This window comes from Phascolarctos cinereus, unplaced genomic scaffold (assembly GCF_003287225.1).
Source record: "Phascolarctos cinereus isolate Bilbo 61053 unplaced genomic scaffold, phaCin_HiC Scaffold_9;HRSCAF=440, whole genome shotgun sequence".
NCBI classification, from domain to species: Eukaryota; Metazoa; Chordata; class Mammalia; order Diprotodontia; family Phascolarctidae; genus Phascolarctos; species Phascolarctos cinereus.
Window position 1 is genome coordinate 211,042,622 of NW_027556402.1, and position 21,003 is coordinate 211,063,624.

At 42.6% G+C, this 21,003-nt stretch overlaps 1 protein-coding gene across 1 annotated transcript; it reads left to right on the top strand.

Moving 5' to 3' along the window:
* Positions 1-515: 515 nt before the first annotated feature.
* On the top strand, positions 516-13,822 carry PSMA1 (proteasome 20S subunit alpha 1). The gene is made up of 10 exons (XM_021005491.2): positions 516-614; positions 2,276-2,320; positions 2,597-2,698; positions 2,838-2,941; positions 9,210-9,298; positions 9,804-9,874; positions 11,061-11,190; positions 12,031-12,110; positions 12,880-12,990; positions 13,472-13,822. Exons 1-10 carry the CDS (start codon positions 612-614, stop codon positions 13,526-13,528), a joined length of 792 nt encoding a protein of 263 aa, XP_020861150.1. The 5' UTR covers positions 516-611; the 3' UTR covers positions 13,529-13,822.
* The last annotated feature ends 7,181 nt before the right edge of the window (positions 13,823-21,003 follow it).

Below are 21,003 nucleotides of genomic sequence, written 5' to 3' on the forward strand. Positions count from 1 at the left end.
CGCTAAATTAAATATATTGGAAATCACCGCCGTTTTTATGGCCCTCTAAGGTTTATTAATAGGTTGGGTTATTAATAGACCCTCTAAGATTTATTAATAGACATGACGACATTTACTTATAGGTGTGTACAGGCACATATATAAATACCCGGCATCCCTCAGGATAGAAATCTCCTCCGGTGCCTGCACAGGGTGAGGCCTGGGCAGGGGCCTCCCAAATCAGCTAGGCCTGTCTCCTTTGGCAAAGGAGGAAACTGAGGCCTGCACTCCCGGCAGCCCCGGCCAGTACCCCCTCAGGCCGCCTGGGCGGGAAGAGACTGGAGTGTGAGGGAGGCCCCGTAGTGGGGCCTCGAGCACGTCGGGAGGGCCCAGCGGAAGTGCGGGGATTTCCCGCCCAGGCTGACTCTCGCTCTGGTTCCTGCGGGGGGGGGGGGGGGGAGAGGAAAAGCGATGGAGTCGATCGATGTCTCTCTCCTGGATTGCTCTTGCCTGGGCCGTAGCCGCCGTCGCCCCGCCCCGCAGACCCGCTGTATCGTGCGCCGAGTAGCAGCAGCCGCCTCGCCTGGTCCCGCCGCTCCGCTGGAGGTCTCCGCTCCGCTACCCCCGAGAAAATGGTGCGTCCGGGGGAGCACGGAAGGGGTGCGGGTGAGGGATCCTGGGGGGACTCCGGAGGCCTGGGCCGGCAAACGCATCCCTCCGGGGCCGGGGCGAGCCGGCGGGCAGGAGCAGGCCGGCCTCCTTGGCCTGGTGAGGAAGCCGTGATTCAGCACGTCGCCCCGGATGCCGGCCCAGCCCGGCCTCGGCGCCCGCGGCCTGCTGCTGCCCGCTCTCCCGCCGGCGGCTCCGGGCCCTCGGCCTCCGCTCCTTCTCCGGGGGTCCCGCCGGCGCTAGCGCGGGTGGAACTCCTGGGTGTCCCTCCTCCCCGCCCCGGGGATTCTGTTTTCCCCGGGGCCGTGCGCTCCCATCTCCTCGCGGGTTTTTTCGCTTTGCGACCCAGCCTTCCTGTCCATCCCTCTATCACTTTCGGGGAAACTGAGACCGAGAGTGGGGAAGGGCCTAACCCAGAAACCCCTGTAACTGTCCCCAAGGATCTCTGACTCCTCGGGCCATAGCTGAATGCCGGACAGAGCCTTGGGGAAGAAACCCCCTTCCCCGCACCCCCAAAGGAAATAGTAATTGTAAAGCGCCTGGCACGTAGAAAGCGCTATGTAAACGTTAGCTACTATCATCATCATTACTTTTATTAAAGGAAATAGACCAGAGAGGGAAATGACTAACCCACAGTGACCTAGCAGGGTCGTTGGTGGCAGAGACCCAGACACCTCCCAGTCCCCTGCCCCCCCCACACCCATCCAGTGCACCACACTCCCTCCTCCTTCCTCTATTTTATGTTGCTCCCTCTACATGAAGACCTGCCCATCATGCTCACACTGGGGTCCCTGAAAGCTTCTGACACCGCCATAGGGCATCTTTGCAGAGCAGGCACTTAGGATGGCCCAGAGACTTTTTCAAACACCTGGATTGATGTTGGTTGCTATTGTCTGTATCCTTCTTTTCCATCGACAAGGCTTTTCAGTTTCCTGGGAACTTAAGAATTGGTGCCCTTACTGTGTGACATCCTCAAGTGAATGTATACCTCCCTTTGCACACTTTCACATCCTCTCTGGTCAGATGTTTCGTTTTTCAAACAGTTCTGAGAGACTGGATTCTGCTTTTCCTCCTCTCCTCCTTTGTCCTGGGTGGGTGGGGGCACCCTTATAGTAGTATGAAAAGAGCTCCTGATTTCAAGTTAGGGGACCTAAGTTCAGTTACACAAAGGTAGACTACTGCTCTGTAAGAGCCCTTAAGCAGGGTACAACCTTTCTGGTCCAGCTTCTTCCTCTCTAAAAGCAGGGTGGTTGATCTCTTAAGATCCCTTCTAGCTCTGAATGCTATGAACCTGTGAGAATTCTGTTAACTGAGTTAGGATGAGATAGAAATTTGAGAAAGGGTAAGTGTTTTGCAACATGAGATGTTTTTATATGACCTAACATGTACAATTAATATATTGATTACCTTCTTGATGGATGGGGGAGGGACAGAATTTGGAACTCGGAATTTTAAAAAATGAATGTTAAAAGGTTTTTTAATGTAATTGGGAAATATTTAATGAAACTAATATATTTTGAAATTAATATTAAAAATTAAATAGAAAGAGGCTGTGTGTTGGAAGTTCAATAGCTAGAATTTGCAGTAATGCCCTTTATGTTTAATGGAGTGTTTCCTTTGCTTTCAGTTTCGAAACCAGTATGACAATGATGTCACTGTGTGGAGCCCTCAGGTAAAAAAAAAATCCTTTTCAACTGTTGGCAATATCTTGGTGGTATTAAGAGTATATTCAGAACATACCTCATGATCTGGTATAATCTCATTGAGTAAATGGAAGATGATAGATTTCTGCAGGTATTTCTGGAACTTTATATTTATTACTAAAATGAAAGCTGATACAAAAAAATTAAAAGACCTGATTCAACTATAAAATAACACACTAATCTTATATTACAGAGTTTTCTAGGATGTAAGTAGCATTTCTTTTTTCTCCCTCTCTCTCTTTTAGGGCAGAATTCATCAAATAGAATATGCAATGGAAGCTGTCAAACAAGGCTCGGCTACTGTGGGCCTGAAATCCAAAACCCATGCTGTACTGGTTGCTTTGAAAGTAAGTAAAGTAGAAAGTCAAATTTTCAGAACAAATATTTCACATTTTTAGAAACCATTATAACTTCAGATTTCACTGCAGAGTAAGCCATAACGGACTAAAGTTTATTTTCTTTTTCTTTACTGTCTCTGCATTGTAGAGGGCACAGTCAGAATTGGCAGCTCATCAGAAAAAAATTCTACATGTTGATAATCATATTGGAATCTCAATTGCTGGGCTCACTGCTGATGCTAGGCTGTTGTGGTGAGTACAGAATGTTTTTTAGGCTATTTCCATGCTAGAATAATAATCTCATTTCTGGAATGGGGTGGCGATACTTAGTGTTTACCTTTTTGAGAGATGGCCAGACCACATCTAATGATTTCATGTAACTACTCTGGAGAAGGAAGCAGTTTGATAGAGTGCCAGGCACCAGATGCTCTCTAAGCTAACGGAGTTGGACCAGATCAGAGGTGTCATGCGTGCAGGCCGCCTCCTGCCTGAACCAGATTCAGTTGTAATTGGGAAATAGAAGTTGATATGCTATCCACAGGGACCCATATCTATTGGAGTTTGACACCCCTCCTGTAGGGGATCTCTACACTTCCTTCCAACCCCAAAATCCTATGATTCTGTTGTCCTTCGAAGAAGTGTGATTGCGCCTGAGAGCTCTTTAGGAGGCACCGTGTGGAGATGGGGGAGAGACCTGAGTTCAAATCTGGACTCAGATTTTTACCAGCTAGGGAACCCTGGGCAAGTCATTTAATCCATTTGCTTCGGGTTCCTCATCCTAATGACGGCCCCTGCCTCCCAGAGCTGTGGCGAGGATCCGATGAGACGTCATTGGAAAAGCACTTAGCACAGGGCTTGGCACTGAGTAGGTGCTATAGAAATGGGATTGGTCAGCATTATTACGACCACTGGTTATGGGATTCTGGACTTCTTTCAGCCTCAGTCGCCTCATCTGTAAAGTGGATAATAGCACCTCTTTACAGGGTTATTTGAGAATTAAGCAAGATGACAGGTGTAAAGCGCCTTGCAAACCTCAGAGTGCTGTGTCAGTGCTAACTATCACATGTAAAGCTGTCACACACCTAGAGGATTGCCAGCTTTGAGCAAGAATTGGACAAGGATTTACTGAACACCTACTACTGTGTGTCAGCCACTGTTCCATTCTGGGCACCTAGAATGCAAAGATAAAGATGAAATGGGCTCTGCCCTCAGGGCATAGAATGCAAGAGTTTGCATTCTATGGGGAAAAAATAACATGTAAATAAAAAACTTAAGTATTCTCCACATCATTTTTGCGGGAAGGGCACAAGTCTAAAGGAATTGGTTAACAATGGAACGAGAGTTCCAGAGGGTACAGTGGAAGGTTAAGACAGAGTAGGATGGGGACGAGGAAGGGAGGGAGCTGATGAGCACAGGTGAGCACATAGTGCCAGAGAATCACGGGGTTCCAAGTAAAGCCATAGGGCAGTAGGTTGTTAAACCCTTCACAGTGGTCATGCTTATCCACCCATCAATAACAGGTAGAGGAGAATGTGTATGTGTGCAGTAGCAGGGTAGATAGAGAGGTTCTGATTCTGCTTGGTGGTCACAGCAGACAATGGTGAAATCCTGGGGCCTGGCTGGTTATGGAGGGCTATGGCTTTAGTAGTTTCCTAATTAAATGGTAAGGTAGTTGCTGCCAGCCTAGAACTGCCATAGGAGTGCAGTATTAAGCCCAGGATGATTACAACTCTATTTAGATATTGCTAGAAGAGAGCTTCCCCTTCCTCCAGGTCAACCAGACAGCTAGTGAGGAAATTGGGTCTGTCTTGTTTGATTTCTTTTTTGCTTTTTGACTCTGGCCAAAGAAATATCAAAACTTATTTTTAGAAATAAAATGTGTCCAATATATGTTTACATTTTACTTATGGAGTCAGAATCAATAAATTTTCAAATAGCAATCAAGGCAGAGACACTTGAAATAATTCATCTTGGTAATAGAAAGTTAGATGGAAGCCTAATGTTTGTTTTCATCTCAATCCAGGCAGCAAGAGTTTTGTCTTCAACTCTCTCTCTCTCTCTCTCTCTCTCTCTCTCTCTCTCTCTCTCTCTCTCTCTCTCTCTCTCTCTCTCTCACTCTCTTTCTCTCTCTCTCACACACACACACACACACACACACACACACACACACACACACACACACACACACACACACACACACACACACCCCTACCCCTTACCTACCTGAAGAAGCATATCACTTTATTCACCTATTTATTTTTGTGAATAACTAGGTGAATATGCATCATTTAGTCAATGGTTTATTTCTCTGCAGCTGTAAAATTAGTCCAGATTACGTTTTGAAATGTAGAGGACTTATTTACCAGAAATATTTTGAATGATACAGAATATCTCTGTTCTTTTTAGAAATATCATTTTGAATCAGACAAACACTTCATTCACTTTGGCATTAGCTCCAAGAAAAGCATTGTGGGAGGGCATGGTTGTCTTCAAAAGATTAAAGACTTTTTCCAGATATTCTTGGCTTCCCTTAAATTCATGGATGACAGATCCATAAGAGGTTATCATATAAATTCTCCTTGGGCCTATGTGAGTATGTATATCAATAAACATTTGTTACATATCATTTATATTTTCTACAATTTGTTGTAGAAATATGCTGTAAAGGAGCACATTCTTAGAGGACCATGCTGGACAATTCAGATAGTATTCTAGAATGCCAGAGAAACTAATGCTTTCAAGCTTCAAAGATTGCTCCTTATTTTTCTGGGATTTATCAGAGAAGTGTGTGTTTAGTCTTTTTGAGTTTTAGGGTACTTAGGCTATAGTTCTGGAGACTCTTCATGTCCTTTTTGTCTTATCCACCTTTCCACACCTAAGTTTTGACCATTTTTAGTACGTCCTTATGCAAAGTACTCTTCGTAGAACTGTAGAATCTTAGTCCAATCTTCTTGTAATTTATCTAGTCATGTAACTGATTAGTGACAGAGATGGTATTGGAAGTCAGGGCTCCTGACTCCTGGTCTAGCATTTTTTTCTACAGTGTTGCTTTGTTGATCTCTTCAATTGCTTTCTTTTGGACCTTCTTTCCACGGTGCTCAGGCAGGACTAGCACCTCTTGTGTGAGAGCTTGCTGACTCCTTTTCAGGGCTACTTGTCCACCTGTGGTATCCACCTTCATCCAACTCCTCATCAGTGGCCCCAAGAAGCTGTAGCATAAACAGGACTACACCCCACTAAAACTGTCTCAGCAGACGGGCTAAAGCAGGGTGAGGGTAACCATCAGACTTCACACCCATCCGAGAGTTAGGGGGATGTCTACCCCAAGCATGTGAGGACTTGCCCCTAAGGAACTGGCAGATGAGAACAGTTGGTTCCAATGGCTGTGAAAGCAACTGAAGTAGGTGCTTTGGAGCACTTAGAGCACTTAGAGCTTGGTCAGGCATTAAAGATGTCAGTGTCATCCACTGTATCCCAGGCCATCAACAGGTGTTCTGACTTTTGTCCTGCCGCTGGACTTTGATCACTCAGGAAGAGAGAGTGAGGCTGATGACTTTGTACAGCTCTGCCTCACTTAAATCCAGTTCTCCCAGGAGTCAAGATGTCACCCATGATGTCATTGGTCCTCTTTGAAAACAAAGGATGAACAACAGCCCCTTTGTTAAGATGCAGCAGCTAAAATTGTACATGTAAGGTAGATATACCATGGTTTCCTACTGATAGGATCACAGTGTCATCTGTTTTGGTTTGTTGTTTTTTTTTTTCCTGGTGCCCAAGTTTTGCTGATGCCCAGCATTTTCTTGGCCAGGGCCTCTGTCCTAGCTAAACTTTTTATCAGTCCAGTGGCTAGCAAGAAACACTCAACTGTTGGCTTTATCTTGGCCACAGCAGCACATTGAGCTGATGTCTAAAGAACTCTCAGCAGTGGCTCCCCGGCCCCTTTCCTCAACTGTAATTTTAGTAAGTATAACCTGAAATAGTTTTCCTTAAACACACTACACTGCTCAACATGAAGCTTGTCTGCTATTCTTCTACCTGTTCTCACATCCCCAGGAGAGCTTCCTATAGTTTATTCAATAAAATTCAGCCAGTGTTGATTGAAAACTTCTAGCATGCCGCTATGTGCTCAACACTATGGCTTGGTGTTTCACTCCTAGGAGATCTAAGTGTGAGCTGCAAACTTGGAAAGTTCACTGTGTACTTTCTTCTTCAAGATTATTTATAAAAATTAAAAATAAATCCAGCCCTAACACTAATCTTTGGGGTAGATGATCCTGCTTTTATTGCCCTCTGGAGTGGAGAAGTATTTTTATGTCTCTGCTCAGTCTCCTGAACTACCCACCTGTCCCCAACAAGTCAATAGCACTTTCTTTTATTGTGGGCTTTGATTTGTCCTCTGATCACATAATACTTTGTATTTCTCGTATCCTATTCTAATTTGGAACATTTTTATCTGGGTGTTTGCTGCTCCTTCTGCTAATCTAATTGAATTCCTTGAGTGTACAGGGCCATCCCTATTTTCTGTTCCTTCATACCCTCATAGGAACCAGCCAAAGGGCATTGTGTATCCCAGACCCTGGATCAAGGTTGTCTCTGTACACGTACATACTTTTCGATCCCATTCCACCAACATTTACTAAGCACCCACCAGTAAAAAGCACCTGCCAGGGACTGAGGGTACAAAAACAAAACAGTCCCTGCCCTCAAGAAGCTTCCGTAAGTAAATATAAAAGCCACACAAAGGAATGGTGCACTTTGGGGTTGAGAGAACATGATCAAAGGCTTTGTGGAGATAATGGCTCTTCAGCTGGGCCTTGGAGAACCCTAAAAATCCCAAAGGGCAGAGGTGAGGAGGGAGAGCATTCTGGGCCCCGGGGGCAGGAGAGGAGGACGAATGTTGGCCGTGGGCTGGTCCTGTTCGAGTGTATTGTGAGTGAGGGGGAGTGATGTGATAGTAGTCTGGAAAGATAGGTTATAGTCAGATTGTGAAGGCCTTTAACTGCCAAACAAAGGACTTTGTGTGTGATCGTAGAGGCAGTAAGGATACACTGAAGGTTCTCGAGTGGAGGAGACACGTTCAGTCCTATATGTCAAGAATTTGTTTGATATCTTTATGGAGGGTGAATAGGAGAAGGAATCTGCTGAAGAGAGGGATCAGGTAGGGAAGTATTGCTGTAGTCCAGGAAAGATGATGAGAAGCTGAACCAAGGTGATGGCTTAGCAAGCAGTGAGAAGGGGGTGGCATGTAAGTGCTTCGGAGAGAGAACAGATGATACATAGGGGTTGAGGAAGAGCCAAGAATCAGAGGTGACTCCTAAATTTTGGAACTGAACCGTACCCTCAACAGAAATATAGAAGTTGGCAAGAAGCGAGGTTTGGGGGGAAAGGCCGTAGCCATTTTTACATAGACATAGGAGATTTAGAGCTGGAAGAGGCCTTAAAGGTTGAGTCTCACTCTTCATTTTACAGGTGAGGGAAACTGAGGCCTAGAGAAGTTGTGACTTTCCTGGAGTCATATAGCTAAGGAAGTTTCTAAGGTGGGATTAGAACCCAGGTATCCCTGACTCTGGGTCCGATGCATTATTCCCTCATCAGTGCCCAGCAAGCAGCTGGTAACATGGTTCTGGAGTTTGGAAGAAAAACTGAGGCTTGACATGTAAGTCAGGAGTTATTAGCATAAGCCCGTGGAAGGCAGGAAGTTCTCCACAGTAGTGTAGAGTGGAGGGGAACAGACCCAGGAGAGAAGCGTGGGTGTGGCACACGGGTGAGGGATGATACAGCAGAGGCTATTGACCGTGAGTCACCTTGGCAGGTGGAAAACCACAACAGTTTTTGTCCTATTAAAAAACTTAAGCGGATCAGTCAGAAATTATTTTTCCCTTTTAAAATCAAGTTGTTGCCTTTCGCTTGAATGAGTTGTTTGCTTATTATCAGGCATAGCAGTAGGTACTTCCATCTATCCCCTAACACACTTCTTTTGGATAGAAGCATCTGAAAGACAGAAGTAGCCACACGCTTGGTAACACCTTCCAGCCAGTCTTTTATAGTTTCCTTTTTTAGTTCTCTTGGAACTTGCCAGTGGAGATAGTCTGTGTCTGTAGGTCCAGAACAGGAGTTTTTAACCTTTTATTGGGTCACAGACTCCTCTGTCAGTCTGGTGAAACCAATGGACCCCTTCTTAAAGTAATGATTTAAAATAATTGACGGAAATGCTAAATGTCATTTGGAAGTTACTGAAAATAAAGATGTAATTTTTTCCTATCTAAATTCATATCAATGCCTTCAAGGATCTATGAACTCAAGGCAAAGAATGCCTAATCTGGAATATTCAGTGCATTTAATTTTATTTGATCTAGTAATTCTGACCTCTTGGCTTCAAAAAGCAGTTTGAGAAAGGGAATCTCCCTGATTCCTGTGAGTCTAAAAAGAATTCCCCCAAACCATGTAAAGTTAAACTAATGTATTAATCTGGGGAAACTGTCTTGGGATCTAAAATTCTAGTTTCTTGTTTGTTTTCTAGCAACTTCATGCGTCAGGAGTGTCTGGATTCCAGATTTGTATTTGACAGACCTCTTCCAGTGTCTCGCCTAGTGTCTCTAATTGGAAGCAGTATCTTTTTGTGTTAATAATTATGGGTATGAACATGGAGGGTGATGTACAATAGATTATGTTCCCTCGAATCCCACATATGCATACATATGCATACACTGTTCCTGGAGCCATGTGGAAACTGGAGATTTTTAATCCCAGCAGACCATCCCAAATAGTGCATGATATCCATGCTTCCTGAAAACACAGCACCATGTAATGGCATCCTACATGAGAAAAGAGAGTTCTTGGGGGTTTATGCTTGGGTTTGATGAAGACCCCAAAATGTGGGATTTCAGTCTAAAGAGAGGACTCAGACCATTATGTTTTATCAAATTAAAAATGAGGTGATTTCGAGAATTTATACTGTACATTAGGGGGACCTTTATTGTTTGTCGTAAAGATGGTATAAAATTTAAAACATGACGTTCCTAGAGTCAGATGTTTCCTTAGACTAAGGAAGGAATCTCAAAAAGAAACATAGTCAGCTCATCCACATCAGGAAAAAGTCTTTAACTAGATTAAGAGACCCAGATACCAACCCAGCGTTATGGCCGGAGACCATATGGTGTGGGACTGCTCATCGCTGGGTATGACGTAAGTACCAACTCATTTCATTTGATTGAAATTAACTGTTTGAAGTAGCTTTGCTTTGTAAAGTGGTCTTTGTCATAATTATAATAATTATTTTGTATATATGTCAGAGGCAATGTGGTGTTACGGATAGAGTACTGAGCTTAGAGTCAGCAAGATTCAAGTTTAGATCCTGCCTCTTACACTTATTGGCTCTGTGACCACTGGGCAAATCACCTTAGTCCTGTGTGCCTTGGGCAACTTCCTTGGACTTTTCTGGTAAGCCCTAATGAGGCAGGTGGAAGGAATTCCCACACCAGAAGGCCTTGTGCTGAGGACACAAATCTCAGATCCTTTGCCTGTTCACATGTATGCTAACCACTATCTGAAGCAAAAAGTTCCAGACAGAAATTTTGTTTGTTTGTTTCAACCACTCTTATTGAAAATCTCTCTGAACCGTGAGTCCACTTTTGTGCTATAGTAGGAGTAACATGGAAAAACTGAATTCTTAATGGTGGATATTTTGTTACATTCGAACTGCCATTCTGAACTTCACTGGTAATTATATGGAATAATAGACACTTACTAGCAATTATAATAATAGCTAGCAATTTGCATAGTGCTTTACAGTTATTATCTCATTTGATCCTTATAGCAACACTGGGAGGTAGGTGCTGTTAATATCCCCAGTTTACAGATGGGGAAACTGAGACAGGCAGCAGTTAAGTGACTTGGCCAGAAGCACTCAGCTACCAAGTGTCTGAGGCAGGATTTGAACTCAGGCCTTCCTGACTTCAGCTTCAGTAATCTATCCTCTGCACCACCTAGCTGCTTGAGCTGAGTGCCTACACACCAAGAGTTGGGGTTGTGGGCTGGTATAGCCGGGTTTTATACACAAGCCCTGCATATTTCTTGCAAAACAAAAACAAAACTGGCTAACTCTGGTTGGAGGTTTGCTGTAATTTGTCTCCTTTTGAGGTATTTATAGTCTGTAAATTATTGTTTTCTTATTTAAGCAAAATAGCATTTGTTTTTATCTTTTTTCCAGATTGCAAAAAGTAAAATTACCATGTACTTTGTGTTTAAGAACTTAAAAGCTCGTCAGTATACCTTTTAATACCACTCTACCCAAATTTATCATAAACATCATGGAATTTCTTTTCATGCATGTCTAACTGAAGCAATTAACGTGTTCTCTTCCTTTCTGCAGGATATGGGTCCTCACATCTTCCAAACCTGCCCCTCTGCAAACTACTTTGACTGTCGGGCTATGTCCATTGGAGCCCGCTCTCAGTCGGCCCGTACTTACTTAGAGAGGTGTATGTCCAAGTTCAGTGACTGTAAGTCATAGGCTTGTTCTTTTTCAACTCCTTAATAAGAGGGTAAAAGCTACAGTCTCCTTAATGAAAGATAATGAGCCTTAGAAAAAGATTCCCAGTGCTGAAGTGTCCTCCCACAGATAGGGCGTCCCTTCCTTTCCCTGCCCCTGCCTGCTCGGGTCTTTACTCCATAGCCAGAGGCCCTTCCAGAAGCCTGAGGTTCTGCTCCCACTGCTAGACAGGCCCATATTCCGACCATAATCCGCTCCGTCCAACCCACAACAAGTGAGGGAAAAGACGATGAAGAGGAGATTGTGGGAAAGGAGAGAGAAGATGTGACATTGAGCAAAGCTCTGCTTCCCTTTGGAGGGGAGGAGGGAAGAGGAGTGAGAAAGGAAGGAGCAGAGGCAGAGCTTATTCCAGTTCCCTGAGCCTTTTGTCTGCTTTCTTTGTTACACTGAGCCCATTTTGGACTTCACATATATGGGCACCTTGGAGAGAACTTAGGAAGAAATGAGGGAAATTAGAGAAGCAAGTTCAAGAGGCAGTGCTCACCTGACAGGCTTACTTGTATGGCTCGGTTATATAGAGTATGTCTTACGGGACTTCAGTTTAGCCTAGCATAGTGAAAACACTGAAGAAGCCATCAAGTGTTTTCTCCCGAAGGCGATCCTAATCTTGATTATTACGTGATCTTCATGATCTGTTGTGTAAAGTATTTGTGACTGTTGTTGATTTTGGTTGCTGGTTTGCCTGAAAAGTGCTAAGTATTTGAACAAAACATGGATTTAAGATGGCAGGCTTGATAAATAGAGGTTTGACTTGGAAGGTAAAGCAACATCGTTTGTTTTCCCCTTGTAGGCAATTTGAATGAATTGGTGAAACATGGTCTTCGTGCCTTACGGGAAACACTTCCTGCAGAACAGGACCTAACCACAAAGGTAAATTTCACCGTTTTTCATTTATGTTCCATTAATGTAATGGTGCTGAAAATGGCGATTATGTAGTTCTTTCAGCTTGGGAAGAAGTAACTTGGCTTCGCCTTCCAACTCCAAATACCCTCCAGTCATACTTACCTTATTACTATCTAGATGACCATAACTGAGTGAAACAGTTAACCTGCCTGGATCTCAATTTCCCAAGCAAGGGCTTTCATGAGAACATACAGTGTACACCTTAAAGTTTTGTATGATGAATTATTATTATGGTGTATCTAATGTTGTAGGGAGTCCTGGATTTCTTTTCCATTAATTTTGTGCGTTTCTATCCAAAATTTATTTTAGCTGATAAATCATAAATTTTATTCCATTTGCTAGATAGTAATAATTGAAAAAGTTTCATATGAAGTGGTTGGTAAATTTCACAAGTAGGTTATCTAATATTTGACAAAAATCAGGAAAAAAAATACATCTAGATATAGTGTGAAATTTTTTTTAAAGTAAAACTTTTATAAATCATCAAATTTTTTAAATGGATTTTTATTTTTTGGAAAACTGTCTCTTTTCAGGCCATCCCCATCTCTTTTTTTTTATGAGACAAAACCCATTAAATCCAATAAAGAATTTCCTTCTTTTCTTAACCGTGTGCGTCTTGGCATGATTCATGCATTTTGTTTCCATCTCCAGATGGAGTAGTCAGTTTAATACCAGTTTAAAGAGGGATTTCATAGCTTACACAGTGTCTTGATATTTTTGAAATTCTGCTTCCCAGAATGTTTCCATTGGAATTGTTGGAAAAGACTTGGAGTTCACAATCTATGATGATGATGACGTGTCTCCTTTCCTGGAAGGTCTTGAAGAAAGACCACAGAGAAAAGCACAGGTAGGTCATGAAGCTGCCTGCAAACAAGACTTTCTTTTCTCTCATGTCCTTCATAAGAAAATATCTTGTATCCCCACAGAGAAAGATTTTTCTAACTTCTTGCAAAAATATAATCAGATTACAAACTAAATGATGATTAAGAAATAGGTGGATGTAAATTCTGTTTTGATAGGAATGAGTTTAAAGTAGTTTCATGTAGGAATGAAAAAGTACTTATATTAATATAAGAAGGAAAATACCAGAAGAAAAAAAGGTGAGATCAAAGTGAACATTAAGACTAAGTGGGAGTCATCGATGTGATGTGTTAGTGGAAGTTTGTGGTCAGGCTTCGATTATTGTCTATAGTTGATAAATGTATAATTTTACAAAACAAAAACCACACAATGTAATTCAGAATGTGGCTTTCTTTACTTCCGTGGAATGAACTGCCTGCTGTTTGGTTGCTGGTGACCTAATGTATTCTTTGTGATTTCCCCTTCAGCCTGCTCAGCCTGCTGATGAACCTGCAGAGAAGGCTGATGAACCCATGGAGCACTGATCTGTATTAGCCAGTCTGTCTGTGTTAGCAAGTCTAAAAGGAACACTTCTGTCCATATGCCAGTTATCATCCATGCTTCCAGCCAGATGCAGTCACAGAATGAGATGTTCTTAGGAATCAGTCCTGGAAGGATTTTTCCAAGAAACCTAACTATAACTGGGTGCATTTTCTTTAAGAGGGAGGATGTAATCATTTTCTAGAAAGAATGGGTTATCAGCACTACTGTTTTTATATGAAGAACATATTGTCTTTAAGGTTTTAAAGGCAACTGTGAAATAAAATTGTTTCAACTGATTATGGTATTTTTTTTTCTTTGACACCTTCAACAAAAACACTTTGTCACTTGCCATATCCATAGTCAGAGTTAATGTGTATGGCTTTAATTTTCTTGAAATTTGGTGAACTGAAAGGGAAAAAGAATACACCATTCTCAGCCCTCAAATGAGGGTGACAGGTGACAATACTGACTTTCTTACTAGTGTTTTATTTAGGTTTAAATTAAAACGAGTTTAACTTAGCACAGTGATGGTAAGAGTCAGGTCAAGAGTATGGTGGCCAGTGATCAAGAATTCTCAAGTTTAAGAACAGAAATGAGAGGCCATATCCTTTCACTTAGTGATCTCACTGGTGGGAACATCCCCTAAGGATGTTAATGACAAGTGGGAAGACCCGACAAGACAAAAGTATTTGCAGCACTGTTATAATATCGAAAAATTGTTAACTACCCAAATATCCATGGATTGAGGGATGGTAGGATCTGTTCCCCAGGATTGGAAAGCATTTCCATCTTACCTCTGCCTTTTAGACGGCCTAATTTCCTTCAAAACTCATGTACTTTTATATCTCTCCCAAGCACAATTTACCTTTTAATATGTTACAAAGAAAGATGAATGGAGTTATATATAAAAATAACAAAATTGGGTGATGTACACAGAAGAGATCAGTAGAAAACAAATAGGATGTTAATGTCCTTGTGATCCTTTTCATAAAAAACAAATTTGGAGGGCTTAAATTCTTTTTTTTTTCCGTTAGGCAATTGAGGTTAGGTGACTTGCCCAGGGTCATGCAGCTTAGTGTCAAGTGTCTGAGGCCAGATTTGAACTTGGGTCTTCCTGACTGCAAAGCCAGGGCTCTATCCACTATGCCACTTAGCTGCCCCAAGGGCTTAAATTCTTTAAAAATTTTTAAACATATGCTTATGTTTATGATGCTTACTAGAATGATGGCTATTCCCTTTAGAAAAAAAAATTATTTTAAAGAATCAACTTCAGATAATTGGGTGTTTCCTCCCACCCCAGGCCCCCTATTCCGAACTATGGCTGTGTCCTTACTGTCAGGCTGGTCAAGGGATAGCCAGCCTTTGCCCACAACAACCATGGGAGGTGGGTGGTACAGGTTTTCAGGAGTCCCATTTTTGAGATGAAGAAACAGGTTTAGAGAAGTCAAGCCATCAGGTGCCAGGTGAGTCATAGCACCAGCCCCATCTTCCCTCAGACTAACACAAACATCCCAGGACCCTGAACGCTAGAGCCTCGGGAATATCACTGCTTCCAGGACAGTGCCCTCAGCCGTTACCCTGGGAAGCAGCTCCTGTAGAGAACAGATCAACCATCCCCACCTACTGCCAGCAGAGCTGAAGTAGCCAGTACCCCTGAGAGAGAGATAGCAAGCAGTTTCAGGCAAGGCAACCCACCATCTCTCCTCAGGCTGTAGCCAGTACCCCTGAGAGAGAGATAGCAAGCAGTTTCAGGCAAGGCAACCCACCATCTCTCCTCAGGCTGTAGCCAGTACCCCTGAGAGAGAGATAGCAAGCAGTTTCAGGCAAGGCAACCCACCATCTCTCCTCAGGCTGTGATGGAGATAGCCCATAACTCAGAGCCCAAGAGCCTTGGGATTAGCAGTGCTTCTAGCTCAGTGCCCTTGGCCACTGTCCTGAGTGGCAGCGCCTGAGAAATGCAGCCTGGCCACTGTTCCTGCAGCAACTACAGTCATAGTTCCTGCCAGATAACTAAATATGTGATGCCAGATAGGCAAGTGAATTGACCTTTCTGAACTTTAGTTACCTCATCTGTAAAGTGGGGATAATAATCAAACTTCCCTTACAGGTCACGAGGATCTCGTGATACATATAAAGTACTTTGGAAACCTATGTAATTTATGCAGCACTGTGTTTGGTTATTATTGCTATTGTTATTCATTTACATGTAACAAGTTGACCAACAGTGGTGAGATTTGAAATTGACATATAAGAACTGGTTGAAAGTACTGGGCTGATTTAGTCTGAAGAAAAGATTTAATAGGCTTCATCATAGTCATCTATCAATACTGTCTAAAGTTACTTTGTCATATGTTACAAGGAATCGATTTGGGGGGTTGTGGGGGGGGGGGGGTTTGGCCCTGGAGGGCAAAATGAAAACAATTGGTAGAAGCTACAGAGGTAGGTATATAAAGAAACACTTCCTAACAATGCTATGCAAAAGTGTAAGGGGCTACCTTGAGACATGAGTTCCTGTGAAGGCCTTCAAGCAGAGGTTATATGACCATTTCTCAGATATCATAGGTATTAGAGTTGGAAGGCATCTTAAAAATCAAGTACTTCAATCCTCCCCCCACCCATTTTACAGATGAGTAAATTTAACACAGTGTTAAGTATCAGTGGTTGCTTAATTGACTTAAGTTCCTGCCTGACAGAGAAATGAGGTGACTTGAATAAGGTCACAGGGCTATCTATGTAAGCAGCTGAGCTGGGATTCAGACCCAGGTCCTCTGATTCAAAATCTATTGTTTTCCACTGTATTGTCCTGGGTTGGGAGAGAAGATCTCCAGGGTTCCTTCCAACTCAGATTCTATGGAGCTATCATTTATGCCTCTGATCCCACCTAAAACTTCCTATCTGGCCAAACACAGAGACATGACAATCCTTTCCTATCCCACAAGATTGTTTTTCATCATTGTAACCGTGGCATTTAACAAGGAGGCTTGCCCATGGGAAGGACCTGAGAAAGGTCTGGAGACAGTAAAGGTCTGTACCTATAGAAATGATCATTAATTATTAAAGTACAAATTGAAAGGATGATGAGCTTAATGCAAAAGGTTAATACATTCTTGTTTGCCTCAGCTTTGTCATCTGTAAAATGGGGATAATGATAGCACCTACCACCCAGGCTAGTTGTGAGGATCAAATGAGATCATTTTTGTAAAGCATTTAGCGCAGTGCTTGGCACATACTGAGCCATATTTAAACGTTAGTTATTATTAGGAAGCTAAAATGTTGGTTTTCTTGTTCTCTTGTTCTTTATGGAATCTTATACTTTCTTTTATGCCTGGCATACACTTAATAAATGATCGAGGTGATAGGGACAGCCTTTCTCCCCTTCCCTGCCTCTGACATTTACTACTTGTATGACCTTAAATTGCTTAACCTCTCCAAGTGTGTTTCTCATATTGCATCAGATGTTCAGTGAGGTCCCTTCCAGCACTAGGTCTATGATCCCATCATAGGATAATCATAATGAGTAATCATCAAGGAAAAGCAAAAGGACTCTCTTCCCTTGTACTTTTCACATATGTGCCATATGTAATTACAGTACCCCAGCATCATGGAGCAATGGAAGCTGCTGTCTACCAATAAACACACCTTGGAAATGACTTTAACTGCCCTATAATAAGATGGCAGCTGCATGGTATAGTGGAAGGTGCACCAGACCTGGAGTCAAGAAGATCTGAGTTCAGATCCAGACTCAGACAGTAACTGTGTGATCCTGGGCAAGTCACTTAACCCTGTTTGCCTTAGTTTCCTCATCTGTAAAATGAGCTGGAGAAGGAAATGACAAACCACTCTAGTATCTCTGCCAAGAAAACCACAAATGGGGGAAGGAAGAGTAAGACATGACTGAACAACAACAGTGATGGGGGGAAAAAAGTGTGAAAATTATGCCAGAGTTGGAATGGATTTTGAGTGTTTTCTGTAAAATCTCAAATGGGTAGGCTTTTGGAGGATAAGGTATAATAGGTACTAAATACTTGTTTGATAATAAGATGACTAGAGAGATCTGATACCTCTTATCTCCCTTTCTGGAAATGAGATGCAAGAGAAGTAGCAGTCTCATTTACAAAAACCAAAGGTTTTCTCCAATTCCCTGAGTCCTGCTTCCTATTCCTGTGAAGATCAAATCAGATAATAATTGTAAAGGACTTCACACAGTGCCTTGACACATAGTAAGCACTATATAAATGTTAGTAATTATTATTATTATTTTACTTATTTATTCACTCACTCATTCCACAAAAGCACTTAATATGTGCAAAGGCCTAGATTGTAAGATCCTTGAGGGTAGGGACTGTCTTTTACCTGTTATTGTATCCCCAGCGCTTAGCATAATGCCTGGCACATAGGAGGTACTTAATAAATGTTTACTGATTGATTGATTGCTAAGGGCAGAGGGCACAAATATCAAACATTCTCTGGCTTTAAAAGAGCTTACTGCATATCTAGTAGCAGGGAAGACTCAGACATGATATAAACAGCAAATACATTTGTTGTTCAGCTGCATCCGACTCTTTGTGACTCCATTTGGGGTTTTCTTGGCAAAGATACTGGAGTGGATTGCCATTTCCTTCTATAGCTCTTTTGCAGATAAGGAAACTGAGGCAAACAGGGTTAAGTGATGTGCCCATGGTCACACACTAGTAAGTGTCTGAGGCCAGGTTAGAACACAAGAGGATGAGTCTTCCTGACTCCAGGTGCCACCTAGCTGTCCTATATCAGGAGTAAGGTAGAATGTGTTTAAATACATAAAACAGTTTAACTAGGGTGTTGTAAGAGATTTTAAGAGGGAGAGATCCCTTACAACTGGAGAGATAAGGAAAGGTTTTGTGCAGTAAGAGGCATTTGAGTGCAAGGTCAAAGGAAAGGAAGGATTTCATCCAATAGGGATGTAGGTGTGATCTTCAAGGACATATAAATATCCTAAAATGGGAGCTAGGGTGAGAAAGGAAAAGGGTGAGTAGTCCAGTTAGACTTGGAGTATGTAAACTGGAATACTACAAAATATTAAACAAAGAAAGGTAGATGGGGTCATATTTAAGGGACCTTAGAGAGTATTTAATCCAAATCTTTCACTTTATAGATCATTAAACACGCTGACGACATTGAAGTGATTTTTAGAGATCAGAAGTACAGACGCAAAGAGCTGGAAGGGACCACAAAGTCCATCTGGTCTAATTCAGATCTGACCCAAAATACCTTCTGCAAAATCACAACCCTGTGCTTGAGGACTCTCAGTGAAGGGAAACCTGTGACTTCTCAGGGTAGCTCATTCCCCTCTGGGGTAGATCTGCTAGGAAGTTTTTTCTTCCTTATATTGCCTTCTGAAACAAAGCAGACCAAGTCTAATCTATTGTCCACATGGTGACCCTCCGGCTACCTAAAAGCAGCTTCCATGCCCCCTTTAAATCTTCTCTGCCCCTACCTAAGCATCGCCAGGTCTTTCAAAAGTCCGTCATGTGTCCAAACGGCATTGACAAGCTGGAGAGTGTCCCCAGGAGGCAGAGCACCTTTTTGAAGGGCTTCAAGATCATGTCATGTGAGGATTGTTTGAAGGAACAGGGGATGGTTAGCTTGGGGGTGTTGGGGGGAAGAAAAGAGAAAAGAACAAGACAGCTGTCTTCAAGTATTTGAAAACGTCATTTGCACAAGGAAATAACACTTCTGCTTCAGAGATCAAATGGATGGAGGTTGCAGAGGCAGATCTAACATTAGGAGAAAACTGCCTGACAATCAGAGCGGTTCACAAGGGACTGAAGTGGACTGGGTTTCAACAGGAGCTGGGGAGTTCTCACTCCCTGGAGGTTTTCATTCATTCTAAGGCTGGATGCCCACTTGGTGGGGGATGTCTGGAGGGAATTCCTTATGGAATTGTGGTTGCACTAAATAACCTCTAAGGCTTCTTCCCAATAATGTGCAGACCAATCTTTTTTAGAACACTGAATTAGGATATGTGTTCACATAACATCAGGGGCACCTTATGTCTTTCCAAGCCAACATAGGGTTCCTTTCTTTGCCATTCAAGGCTCTCTGTAGCCTGGTACAAAATTACCTTTCCACCTTATCTCATACTATGTCTCTCCACACATTCTGAGCTCTAGGGAAACTAGTCAGTTCCCTACACCCTCCTCCCCCCTTGTTCCTCTTGCCTTGTGCTCTCTCACTTTAGTATATTTGCCCAGGATGCTCTCTATCTCTCTCTGTGTCCGGTATGCTTTCTCTCCCATCTCTTCTACTGATTTTCAAGTCCTATTCATCCTTTAAAGCTCAACCTTAAATGCCATCTCTTCCAAGAAGATGCATCTTCTCAGTTGCACCAGGATTCATAATGACTTCTCCCTTAGATCTTGTGTATCCCTTAACGTCATCGTTGCTAGCAAAAGTGCTTTATAAATATTATCTCGTTAGATCCTCACAACACCCCTGGGAGGTAGATGCTACTATTATCCACATTTTACAGGTAAGGAAAACTAGGCAGACAGAAGTTAAGTGACTTGCCCAAGGTCACAGCTAGTATCTGAAGCTGGATTTGAACTCAAGTCTTCCCAACTCCAGGCCCAGAGCTCTATCCATTGAAACACTTTGCTGACTCCAGGTCCAGCATCTATCATTTCCCCCACCTGGAGTGCAAGATTCATGAGGGCAAAGAGAACATTTGTAAAGCACTATGTAAAGGGTCCCTATTTATATTATTTCTATTTATTGTCATATATATTATGTTCATTATGTATTTTGTTGTCTATATATCATTCTTTATATATGTTACATTATGTTATGTTGGTAGATTTCTATTATTTGTTATGTTGTATTATGTATTAATTATATTATTGCTGTTGTTCAGTGTATGTCCGGCTCTTCATGACCACATTTGGGGTTTTCTTGGCAGAGATACTGGAGTGGTTTGCCATTTCCTTTTCCAGCTCATTTTACAGATGAGGAAACTGAGGCAAACAGGGTTAAGTGACTTTCCCAGGGTCAACACAGCTAGTCATCCTGACTCCAGGGTGCTTTATCCACTGTACCACCTAGCTGCCCAATTATATGATATATTATATATATATATATATATATATATATATACATATATATATAACATTACATTAATTATATGTTATGTATTACATTACATTATATTATAATTATTATTGTTATTCTCAGCCCAGCTCTGGGCCTCTCCAGTGCCCAGAACAGTGCTGGGCTGCAAGGGTCACACAGACACAACTGCATTGGGTCTAACAGAACTTCCTGGGGCCAAGAGTGGCAGAGAAGCTGAGCTGCAGCCTAACTGGAGCGCTCCCGGGAATGCGCGGCCGCCCAGCAGGGGGCGACTTCCTGGAAGGCTCCAGGGGTTCACCAATCGCCGTGAGCGGGGAGGGGTTGAGGCGGGGCCGAGGACGTGAGACACGAAGCTGCGCGGCCGGAGGAGGCG